General features: G+C 51.0%; 1 protein-coding gene across 2 annotated transcripts in view; it reads right to left on the bottom strand.

The window, feature by feature from the left end:
- The window catches only part of SPATA13 (spermatogenesis associated 13), a 257,109-nt gene that overhangs the window by 42,049 nt on the left and 202,578 nt on the right, over positions 1–12,482 (bottom strand). For both annotated transcript variants that reach the window (XM_082601939.1, XM_082601940.1), the window contains exons 3-4: positions 5,606–5,974; positions 3,807–3,951 (exon numbers count right to left, since the gene is read on the bottom strand). In XM_082601939.1, the coding sequence (XP_082458065.1) occupies positions 3,807–3,951; positions 5,606–5,974 (514 nt within the window). The remainder of the gene's footprint in view (positions 1–3,806; positions 3,952–5,605; positions 5,975–12,482) is intronic.

Raw genomic sequence — 12,482 nt, forward strand, 5'->3', positions numbered from 1 at the left:
TAGATTGACTGATTTTTGACTAAGAGAGGGGAATACAGGAGACCATGGTGACTAAACAAGTAGAATCAGTACCAGCTGAGAGCTTGGAGTGAAGGCTCGGAGCACCTCAGCTGGCAAAGACCAGCACAGACAGGGCTCGGGGAAGAGGCTCCGGAGCAAACGATGGGGTCAAGTCGGGCAGAGTCAGAAGTAGCAGGTGTGCCTCACAACCAGAGGCAGAGAAGAGAAGCGGCCTTTCCTGGTATCACGTGTGTATGTACACACAGTATTTATGTATTTTCTATTTCCTTTCCTCCACCTCTTTCCACTATGGAAGGGTGTGTTGCTTGGACTTACTTCTGGGCATAAACACTGACGAGGCTTTGCAGTGGGGCTGGAGCACAGATGGAGGTACTCAGAGGCCCTGGACTTGGGAGACGTTTGCAGTGACTGGTGAGCCTCTGGGTTGTTTCCCTCCACGGAAGGAGTGAGAGGGTTTTAATTAGACGTGGAATAGGTGCATCATTGTTAAAACGATGTTCTTTTAAAAACAAATACCCTCTACCTGCTTCATCTTTCTTTACGGTGTGCCACCTGCCATGTTACAGTTCCTTGTTAATTTATCATCCCCGCACTAGAACATGTGTGAGGTAAAGGGCTTTGCTGTGCTCATGGCTGTCACCTGGCACATGGCAGGTGCTCAACAGACACTGAATGAATGAATGAACAAATGGGGCGTCTGTCCAGAATCTATTTCTACTTCCAACACCACTTGGATTTCCTTTGGGGGAACAACCTCCCCTCCATCATGGTCAGGGAATCCATGCACCTGCGTCCTTGTACCAAAGACAAGGGGTCCATCCCTGGAGGACCCCATCCTCCACTCTGTCCCAGTGCCCCCAGGTGGTGGACACGTCACCTGAGCTGGGGAGTTGAACCCCATCCTGGGACTTTGCCTCTTGAGCGACTTCAGAGGCAAAGACAGACTGTGCCTTCCTCGGTTCCTTGCATGTGGCTCCCCGACTTCCAGGAGCAACCCCGACTGCCGTCCACTTCCTAGACAGGCTCCCGTCCACTTCCTAGACAGGTTCCCAGCCACCCCATCAATTCTGGGAACACCTGACACCCTTCCAAGACATTCTCTTTTGCTCCAACTAGGTAGAGTTAGTTTTTGTTGCTTCTCAACAAAAGAACACTAAACTCAAAACAAAACACAGAAGGTGCAGAAATAAGCTGTTTGTATGAGTACAGGGTTAGAAGAAAAACCATCTATACTCCTACCCACCTAACTACACTATTTTCATTTTTGCATATTCTTGGTAAACCTTTGACCACATGTGTACACGTCATATATGGCTGCAATCATGGTATGTTATGGGTTGAAGTGTGTCCCCCCCGTGCCAAAGGATGCTAAAATTCTAACCCCCAGTACCAGTGACAGTGGTCTTACTTGGAAATAGGTCTCAGTAGATGATCAAGCGATCATTAAGGTGGGCCCTGATTCAACAGGACGCTATGTGAAGATGAAGGCAGAGATAAGGGAGATGCATCCAGATGCCGAGGTACAGGGGACCCAAGGCCGCCAGGAGAGAGCCCGCAGAGGGTCCCCCTCGGGCCCCAGAAGGACTTCACCCTGCTTCCAGCCTCTAGAACTGAGACAATTCATTCCTGCTATTTAAGGCACCTGGTCTGTGGTACTTTGTGACGGCAGCCCTAGCAAACTAATACAACATTATTTCCCTTTTTCTCACTTTAATATTACATCGGTCATTTTCCACGTTGTTACGGGCTTTCCCTAACGACGCTGTAAACTGTTTTGAAGTGGTCGCCCATATGACACTGGACTATCCCACTGAAAGTGGACATTTCCATTGTTTCAACTTTTTTTCCATCACAAGTAACGTTTTGAAGGCATCGTGTGCTCGCAGCCTTTTCTCTCCTTTTGGACAACTTTCTCGAAGTGCATCACCAGACGCTGATGACTGGGCTGGAGAGAAGCAACTGCTGTGCAGAAAGATGGCGGTGCATTTGTCTCCAAGGGTCCCCAGGGCAGTGGGTTTTGAATTTGGAGGGGAATGAACGTGGCCGTATGTGAAGGGAAGGCAGGGGAATCTGGGCAGAGCGATCGGAGAGCCGGGCGGCGAGGGAGCGCCGGGGGAGGTGTGAGCGCGGCAGGCCGTGGCGGGCAGGCGGCAGAGAGCCCGCAAACTCGCTTAAGGGACTGGGACTCCATTCCCTGTGACGCCGGGGAAAGCTCACAGGGAAACAGCAGTAAGAACTGAAGAGGAACTCTGACCAGCGTGGGCGGAAGCCTGGCCTGAGGAGGTGGCGGGGGAGCCGGAGGGCAGGGGCCCCGGGACGGGGGGGTCTGGGGGGCGATCCCAGGGGCCCCACCTGCTCGGCCGAGAGGACCACAAAAGCAAGAGATGCTCGAAAGCTTCCTCGGCCTCCAGGCACCCCCCGGCTCCTCTTTCCTTTTCACCTGGTCTGACGAGAGTCCAGCCCGGATTCCTCCTGAGGTAGAAGCCAGGCGGCACCATGTGGAGGACAGACATTCCCTCACCCTCACCGTTCATGACGCCCTGACCGCCCAGCACCAGGCGCAGCCCTCCCAGGACACCCTCTGCCACCATTTCTGGGTCACAATCCATCAGCGACCTTGTCGTCACCATCTCGATCCCCTCATCACGGGGAGGATGAGCGGAGCCTCACCCCACCTGTTCCCTTTCCCTTCTCCACCCTCTGTGGTCCCCGCCCCCCACTCCCTCTCCCTGAAATGTAAAGACGCCGAGCGATGCCCTCGGCCTCCTTCAAGTCTCTGCGAAGAACGCTCTTTAAATCCCGCCCCTTCTCGCGGCTCGGCTCCGGTCACCACCGTCACGTGGAGGTCGTGCCCACTGGCCGGTGGGCGGCAGCGCCGCCCAGAACCCAGGCGTCCGAGCGCCTCGTCCAGCACTCACGCTCGCCGCGCGATGCTCCTTTTCAAAGGTAAGACAGTAAACGCGGCCACCGAGGGTCTGGTCGTCGGCAGTCTGCTGTGTCTCTCTAGAGCCGCACAGTTCAGGGGTTAAAAACATGGGCCTGCAGTGAAAATTCTATCTGACTGTAGATTCAAGTCCCTTCTCTGCCACATCCTGGGTGGTTCACCTATTTGCACTTGGGGTTTCTGGTCTGTAAAAGCAGGAAAACAACAACATCCGCCAGAGCACAGGGTTCACGCGACCAGAGGAACCAACCAGCAGAGCACACGGGGCGGTGTCTGCCCCACGGTAAGCGGCCGTCCTATTCCTGCCCCGTGTGCCCGGCCAGGCCACACTGTCCAGCCAGCGGGCGGCTCCGACGTCAACGTGCTCTCTCAGGAACCTGAATCATTCCATGAATTCGGGTCAGCAAGTATTTACCGGGTAGGGACTAAGGTAGCATATGAACAAATCTATTAGATAAAAAACTCTTCCGTGCTGCTCAAACAGTCCTGGTGAATCTCAAACACCCAGAAAGAGCTTTGAAAGTCAGGTTAAGACAAATCCTCCCTAGGAGCCCCTTCATGGTCAGTTCATTCCTCCATGGTAGGAACTCGGTCCCCAGACCTTCTCAAGGTCAGGGTCGCCGTGATGGCTCAGAGCCCACAGGGCACCCTCCCTGGACAGGGGGCGATAAGCCGGCCCCTGCAGGGGCAGCTCCTGACACCCAGTGAGCCCTCCCCACCCCTGGCCCAGGGCAGGCGGACGGGGTGCAATGGCCCGGGCTCCTCCGTTGAATGGAAGCCGCCCGGTGGAGGACTCCACCCCCATCTCCGGGAGCGGACCAGGGAGGCCCGCGAGACTCACTGTTGGATGCTCTCATGAGCCGCCGGCGTCCCACGCGGTCCAGCCCGATGGGGGTGCTCTGGGAGAAGGCGCACGGCCGCAGCCGGGCCGACACCGCGCGGTAGGGCGGCACCTGGTGCGCGGGCACGGGCGGCCGGGCAGCCGGCTGCAAAGGAAAGGAGAGGCGGTGAGAAGGGGCAGGAAGTAGGGGCCCCGGGAGCTCAGCATCCTCACCTCGAGGCCCCGATCGCAGCCCGGGCGGCACAAGCTCAAGGACGACCTTCCTCTAACCGGAAACCCCAGTGCCGACCCCTCAGGGCATCACGTTTTGGCCACCTGCCAGGACACACCCCCGGGGGACACTCAGGAAAGGCCAGCGTGGAGCAGGGGAAGCTGGGGGAGGAAGTGGTGCCCGCCCCTCCGCCCAGCAGCCCCCAGGGAAGCAGAGGCAACGCCAGCCACTCCCACCCCCGGCCTCCGCCCTACACCCGCCCGCAGGCAGGGACCAGCATTTGTGGAGCACAGTTCTCATCCACCTAAACTAACAGGGCCGTGGAGCCTTGTCTAAGAGGAGAGTTGGTTTTCCACAAATTTAGAATCATCTGTATGCCCTTGTGCCCTTCCACTTGAACTGTCCCTACAACTACACTCAAGGCCAAGTTGGTCCCTGCTTTCCGTAGGTTTTCTCAGTATTTTTCTACCCAGTTCCCTAAATGAGCTTAGAGTGCACAAAATTATCTTACTCCATTTCTTTTGGACGCTCTGAAATGAAAAAATGTCTGTAATGCTTTACATCTCCCCTAGGCTGTGTTTCAAGTTAAAATAGGTTACAGTTTGCTTTCGTTCAGAATTCTTTCTTGTGTGGCATTGGTGATACACTGGTGAGCAGAGCCGCCTTCCAGAATTATTTCCTAGCGTGCACAGCACCTTAGAACAACAAAAAGTGTGAGGTGTTCTTCAACATAATGTTTTTTACCTTAAGAATTCAGTTCCGTTTAGTTCAATTAAGCAAGAGGTTTTTGGGTATCTGCTATAAATAAGCATTGTGCTGGGCTTATAGGGAGAATGTAAACATAAAATCCAATACCAATAGAGAATTGCCCTTTTAAGAGAATTTATGGGCTGTGATATCAACTAGCAAGTTTTAAAAAAAATGAAACTGTCACTTCGTCATGTATGGTTCTGTGAACCCTGGACCATGGCTGGTGTATGAGTCTCACCAAATAATAGAAACTCCTTCAGAACAGGGCCTTTATTTAAATGTTTTGTAGCTTCAAAGGGCTCTCTGGGTAACTGATAAACACTTGTTGAATTACTAGAGTATACTAAGGGAATAATAGCAAGATTTTAATCTATTGTCAAAACAGTTATGAAGCTGCAACTGACGTGCAAAGAGAAAGAAAATGGTAGAAAAAATTATTTTCTCATCTCTAGAAAAAATTTGGTTTATTTTTTTCGTATCTTTACATTTTAAGGATAAGCGACACTTTCTCTTTCCAGATTTCTTCTTTCAGGAAGCTCACTAAATATGCAAGGCTACTTTCCCCAGACGATTCAGAACAAACAGCAAACCAGTTTCCCTATTATTCAAGATCCCAGAAAGACAGAGGATTAGTAAGAGACATCCAAATGTCAGTGGGTTAGTTCTAATTCATGCATGTTTTCAAAGCCAGGAAGAAAGGCTGTGAGCAGATGATGTCATCCTGGAGGCAGAGAGAAGAAAGGAAAGCGTTAAGTTTCCTGGTAAGTTTGCAGCCAGAGGACAGAGGCCAGGCGGTTGGAGGGCTGAGTGGCTCTGGTGGCAGCGCGCCCGGGCTTACTTGGGGCAGAATGGCCTCCCCCTCCTCCGCCTGGCTGCTTCCATAGAAGCCGACCCCGCCGATCACGGAGATGGGGCGTCTTCTCGGCGCCCCCCGGGGGCAGCCCCCAGCAGGGGGGCGCTGGTCTGCAGGGTCGATGGGGGCCCCGCTGGGCTGGTGGTCACCGTCCTCAGTGTCCTCTTTCTGGGGGTCTACGGCGATCGAGTCTTCAGGGATGGACAGACTTAGGCTGACCGGCTGGCCGTAGTCAGAGAGTGGTCGGGGCCGTGACCTCCTCCCGGGTCCGCATCTCCTCCTGGGGACCCTCTGAGCCTCCGGCCTCTCTTCCTCTGGTGCGGAGGTCCGCCTCCAGGACCCCTCGGTCACAACCTTTTCAAATGCGAACAAGTTAGGTGAGGGCAACTTCCAGGAGGGTAAAGAAAAGGTACAAGCCAGACGTCCCGGACCCCTCGCCAGCCCCCCAAATTGTTTGCGTACCAGAAAGATGTGACTGAGACGTGGATGAGAAGAAGCAAACGTGTCTTTAATCGGAGGCTGGATTAAAACCCTAATTTCATTAGTGATGTTTGGTGACCCACGATGAGCCAGGATACAAGATACTAAGAAAATCAGCACTACGGTGACGGGTGTCTCCCCAAATATACATAACAGGCAGGGTAACGCAGGCCTGTAGGAGAAACGACCCTAAGGCTGCACTTTGCAACCCGAGGCACCTTCTCTCAGCTACGTTCACAGACAGAAGGTGCTTCGAGAGGATCGAGTGTGGGCTGCTCAGCACGGTCCTCACACCTGGAGACTTAATCTCCTGGGGCGAGCACTGAACTAGGGGCTCCAAGGACGAGATCAGCCAACTAACTGGCTGTGTGCGCTGGGACTAGTCACCACTAACCTTTCAGGGTCTCAGATTCCAGACTAGACAATCCCACAGCTGGAGAGTCTGCGGCCCTGAAGTCGGCAAGACTTTCTAAGTTTTCAAGTAACGTTTTCAGAGGCAAGGCAACGCACTAGGAAGAAGACCACGCAGCGTGGAAATGGGCAGACCTCTGTGTGGATCCGCTGGGCCCCCAGCCGGCTCTGCAGGCCCAGGCGTGGGGCCTCAGGTCTGCAGGCCTGCTTCTGCCTGTCCCCTCCTGGGTCCTGGGAGGATGAGCTGCGACCACGGCGAGTCAGAGGGCCGCCCGCCTCGGCCCTGGTGGATCGCTGCTCTTAAAACACTGTGCCAGGGAACAACCGTCCCAGGCCTCAGCCCACCCGGAGACGAGCTCTCCCCCAGCGGATCCGCCAAGTCTGGGCTCAAGGGAGGCCGCCGCGGGCTCTGTGGGAGCGGGGGGGGGGGCAGCAGAGCGTGCAGGCACAGTCCCGCGAGCCCCGCGCCCTCCGCTCCTCCATCCCGAGACATCCTGTAACAACCAAGTGAAAAGAGAACAGAGCCCAGCCCGGGGAGGGCTGGGCTAACCAGGCAAGTCCTATGACTGCAGGGCAGGCAGAGCGGGCCACCCTGGCCGAGCGCCCGGCGGGGTGGACGTCCCCCTGCAGCCCCGCCCTGAGCACTGGCCCAAGGACTCTGGGCTCTCGCCAGCCAGGGGCAACTGAGACCAGAAAGGCACGTCCCGTATTTCCAAGCTAAGACCCGGGGAAGCGAGGTGACTTGCCCAGGGCCACGCAGCCAGCTAGCGGCAACAGAGACACCAGGGATGGGCCTTGTAACCTCTGTCCCCACTAAGCCACGACACTTCCCGTATACCAAGTCACCTCTGCTCGAGAGACAGAGGGCTGTAGCAAACACCACTCCCTTGCTACCTGCTGATTCGATTCTTACAGCTTGGACCACTATCTTTACTTCAAGTCACCAGGGACAGGGTCCAGCATACAGCACTGTAGCATAAACACCATTTTGAGTGGAAGGCACTTAGGAACAGGATTTTCTTCTGCGTGAAAGCAGAACTCAGTGGTCCTAAGTCCCCTCCCTTGGGACGGGATTCTCTTTCTTCCAGCCACGGAAGATTGACTCTCGTCACTGAGAGAAGCCCTCACCGAAACAGACAGAGGCACAAAACTATCCTGTCTCCCAGCTGTTCACCTACAGGCCCCTTATCTTCCTAAAAGTCACTTGCTTTCCCGTGAGAGTCTTTTCCCACCCACTTTCCCCTACTAGGATGTTCTGTAAGTTCCCAGGGCTGACCAGTTCCTGGAGCCACAGCTTCCTGTGAACTCCCACTTACTCACATGAATAAAAATCTGTCTTCTGTCAGTTTAATTCACACACCTCCAGAAAAGAATGTATAAGAGGGTGTCCCCGACACCGTGGGAAAATATGAGAGTAATCATGGAAAAGTTAATATTTTTTTTTGCAGTACATACATATAAAAAACAGGCTATTATGGATGGTCTAACTCAATTACTAAATCAAACGGCACAGACAACTGAAGCACACAGTGAGAATAAACCCACTTATATCATCACCCAGTGATACAAAGGTGGGGAAACAACGTGCTAGAAACACAGTACAACACACTTGCAGGCAATACATTGGTCACAAATCTATGTGCAGTTCTTGTTTTTGTTGGTGGTGGTAGGGTTTTGTGGGGTTTTTTTGTTGTTTGTTTTGCACGTATGCAACCGGCAGCCTGCTTTCCTCATTGATGCCAAAAAAAAAAGAGAGAGAGAGAGAGAGACACAGAGAAAGAGACATGGGTTTAGGAGAACCAGCAGTTGTCTTAGTTGCTCAGGTAACAAATCCTTCTGAGAGCAAACAGGCTCCAGGAAGTGATGGGGGCGGGTAAAGGAAGGCGTGCAGAGGACAGGAAATCACACACTGACTGCGTAAAGCCTCGTGCCCACGGGGCAGCACGAGGAGAACCAACTGTGATTCTCGTGTGACACATCAGTACCGTACAGCCCCACCGAGACCTGAAAGGAGAAAGCCTGCCTTCTGAGTGGTACCGGATGCCCCAGGAGGTGCAGGAATTAGTTAATAGAATCATAATGTATAAAACTGAAATGTCCATTTTATTCAAAGCAAAAGCACAGAGGGAGGAACAGAGGGATGGGGGAAAAACCCTCAGATTTAAGCTCACGTTCAAACAGTGAGGCTTTGCCAGAAGACAGGTACCTTCAAGTAAAACAAATGTGAACTCTCCTGCAAATTCTAAAACTGAATCTTCTTTTACAAACATTATGTGCTTCTGAAATACACCCTTGGTTCGTCCCGGGGAACACAGCTTGAGTGCGACTCTTCCCGGAAATACAAACACCCAGCAAAGGACACTCTGCACCCAACGAGCCAGGACCTACCCCAGACTCTGCTACAGGCAGTGGCCCCAGACGCTGTGAAGGAACAGCAGGTGACCACATCCCCGCCCTCCGAGAGTTTCTTCCTGCTTTAAACACACTCTCATTGGGTGTAAGTGCCTGGGCTGGAGCTCTGCTGGCCCAGGTTCTCCTCACAGCCCAGCAGCCCAGCGCAGACCCGCCCGGGACCAACTCTCGCTCATCACCAACGTCTGTCCGTGGCCTCGTTAATTCTTGCTTCCCAGCATAGTTTTAAAATACTTTCCCTAGTTGGGGGGCGGTTTGCATTTTTTTCTTCTATGCAAGATTCCCGCCTTTACGTTACAAAAGTAAAAGCCAAAATAGATCTCGTTACCTCTGCTTAGACACTTCAAAACATACTTTGAAACCACAGTGAAAGTGAATCGTTAACCTGAGGGGAAAAACCCTGATCCCACACACGTCCCTTCAGAACCCCGTCTAACGCTGAGTCTCTAGGACCGACAGCAAGAGCTGGGGTTGAACTGTGTCCCCTGAAGATCTACTGGGAGTCCTCACCCCCATACCTGTGAATGTGACCACAGTGGCAGGTACGGAGTCTGCAGGTGCACTGGGGTTAAGATGAGGTCATACTAGTAGATGAGCCCTAATCCAATGGCTGGTGTCCCTGGAAGAGGAGGGGAATCTGGACACAGAGACAAGAAGGAGAAAGACGTGCAGCCCGAGGCAGAGATCAGAGCGATCCGAGGAGCCCGCAGGGAACCCCGAGGCTGCAAGAGGCAGGGGCTCCATCTCTTGGGCTTCCACGGGTGGGGCCCTGCCTGCCCAGCCATGACTACAGACATCTGGCCTCCGCAGCAATGAGGATACATGTCAGCCGTCTTAGCCCCCATGGTAATTTGTTACAGTAGCTCCAGGGAAGCAGCACAGCAAGGTAACTCAGAAGAAAATATTACAGGCAAGCATATTCAGACTGTGTAAAGATTAAAAAATAAAATAGGGCTTCCCTGTTGGTGCTGTGGTTGAGAGTCCGCCTGCCGATGCAGGGGACACGGGTTCGTGCCCCGGTCCGGGAAGATCCCGCATGCCGTGGAGCGGCTGGGCCCGTGAGCCATGGCCGCTGAGCCTGCGCGTCCGGAGCCTGTGCTCCGCCACGGGAGAGGCCACAACAGTGAGAGGGCCCGCGTACCACAAAATAAATAAATAAAATAAAATAAAATAAAGTAAGGAGACTTCCCTCTGGATGAGCCAGAGGTACCGTGAAGATGCAGATGAATACAATAAGCGAAGTCAGGTTTTCACAGGTTGTCAGAGGCCTGCGTTCCGCAGGGGACCCAGCACAGGCACCAGGCTGGAGGGGGAAGGAAAAGCATCCCGACAATGCATGTGGCAGAGACTGTGGAACAAGGTTACGTAACGACAGCTGTGACTCTGGAACACCTGTGACCTGCTGGAACCACACCAGGCGCGTCTCTGTATTTAATCTTCACAACCACCCTACGAGGTAGGGGCCACGTTTTACTGATCAGGACACTAGGGCTACAGTAAATAAAATTACTTGCACACATTACTAGAGCCAGAAAGGGGAGGGGCCCATTTTATACCCCAGTCTGTCTGATTTCAAAATTTCTGCCTTTTCTGCTCGGCCACCCGCATCCAAGGCGTGTACCATTACAGAAGGAAAACAGAACTGTGTAGGTTTTCCAGCCCTTGGCTGTCGAGTGTCTGGAGGGAGCAGAGAGGAGACGGTGTTGTGAGAAGCTCTGATAGCTGTGCCTGGGGAAGCCACAGACCGCTTCTCAAAATCTCATCTTAAATGCATAGGATAAAAAGTGTATTCTTCCATCAACGGACAGAGGGATAAAGAAGACGTGATACATACACACACACACACACACACACACACACACACACACACACACTGGAATACTATTCAGCCATAAAAAAGAATGAAATTCTGCCATTTGCAGCAACATGGATAGACCTAGAGAATATCATACTAAGTGAAGTAAGTCAGACAGAGAAAGACAGATACTGTATGATATCACTTCTATGTGGAATCTCAAAAATAAAACAAAACTAGTGAATAGAACAAAAAAGAAACAGACCCACAGAAAGAACAAACTAGTGGTTACCAGTGGGGGGGGAGGGGCAAGATAGGGGGAGGGGATTAAGAGACATAAACTACCATATATAAAATAAATAAGCTGCAAAGATATATTGTACAGCACAGGGAATACAGCCATTATATAATAAGTATAAGTGGAATATAACCTTTGAAAATTGTGAGTCATTATGTTATATACCTGAAATTTATGTACTATTGTACCTCAACTATACCTCAATGAAAAAAATATATACACATTAAACATTTACAGAAAAAAGGACAAGATGGTATTATGAATGAAGCTGATTATTTTGAAACGCAATTTTCAAAATATAAAAAAAATCCTGATATAGTAGTATAGGTAATATGAATTGAGAGGACCGGAGAGAGGTCTAAAAGCTGTCACACTTTGAAGTACTGTACTGAGCAGTACGAGATATTTTAAGAATATCAGCAAAAACTGTCGTAAGATGTGAAAAAGATCTGTGATTTCCATGGTGGTTATATCACAGGTGTTGCTAAAATTGCTCTGGTTTGATGCCTACATTCATAATAGAAGGAAATGCTATCTTTTAGTGAGAAAATAGTGAAAATAATAAAATTCCCACTTCCTGATTTCCACTGATGTAGTCCTTGGATGAACATAAGTTAAAACCTCCTAGTTTAAAATGCTGGAGAGGGTGTGGAGAAAAGGGAACCCTGCTACACTGTTGGTGGGAATGTAAGTTGGTGCAGCCACTATGGAGAACAGTATGGAGGTTCCTCAGACAACTAAAAATAGATTTATCATATATGATGCAGCAATCCCACTCCTGGGCATGTATCCAGACAACTATAATTCAGAAAGATACATGCACCCCTATGTTCATAGCAGCACTATCCACAATAGCCAAGACATGGAAGCAACCTAAATGTCCATCAACAAATGAATGGATAAAGAAGATGTGGTACCTATATACAATGGCATACTACTCAGCCATAAAAAAAGAATGAAATAATGCCATTTGCAGCAACATGGATGGACCCAGAGATTACCATACTAAGTGAAGTCAGAAAGAGAAAGACAAATACCATATCACTTATATGTGGAATATAAAATATGACACAAATGAACCTACCTATGAAACAGAAACAGAATCATGGACATAGAGAACAGACTTGTGGTTGCCAAGGGGGAGGGGGTTGGGGGAGGGATGGACTGGGAGTTTGGGGTGAGCAGATGCAAACTATTGTATACAGGATGGATAAACAACAAGGTCCTACTGTGGAGCACAGGGAACTATATTCAATATCATGTGATAAACCATAATGGAAAAGAATATTTTAAAAATGTAAATATATATATGTATAACTGATTCTCTTTGCTGTACAACAGAAATTAACACATTGTAAATCAACTATACTCCAATAAAAAAAAAACTCCTAGTTTACATAATATCACTGCAGAGTAGCCTGTGGGACCAGTGGTGGGCTCCAACTCCAGAAAATGACATTTTAGAC

This window comes from Mesoplodon mirus, assembly GCF_964341445.2.
Source record: "Mesoplodon mirus genome assembly, chromosome: 17".
Lineage (NCBI taxonomy): Eukaryota > Metazoa > Chordata > Mammalia > Artiodactyla > Ziphiidae > Mesoplodon > Mesoplodon mirus.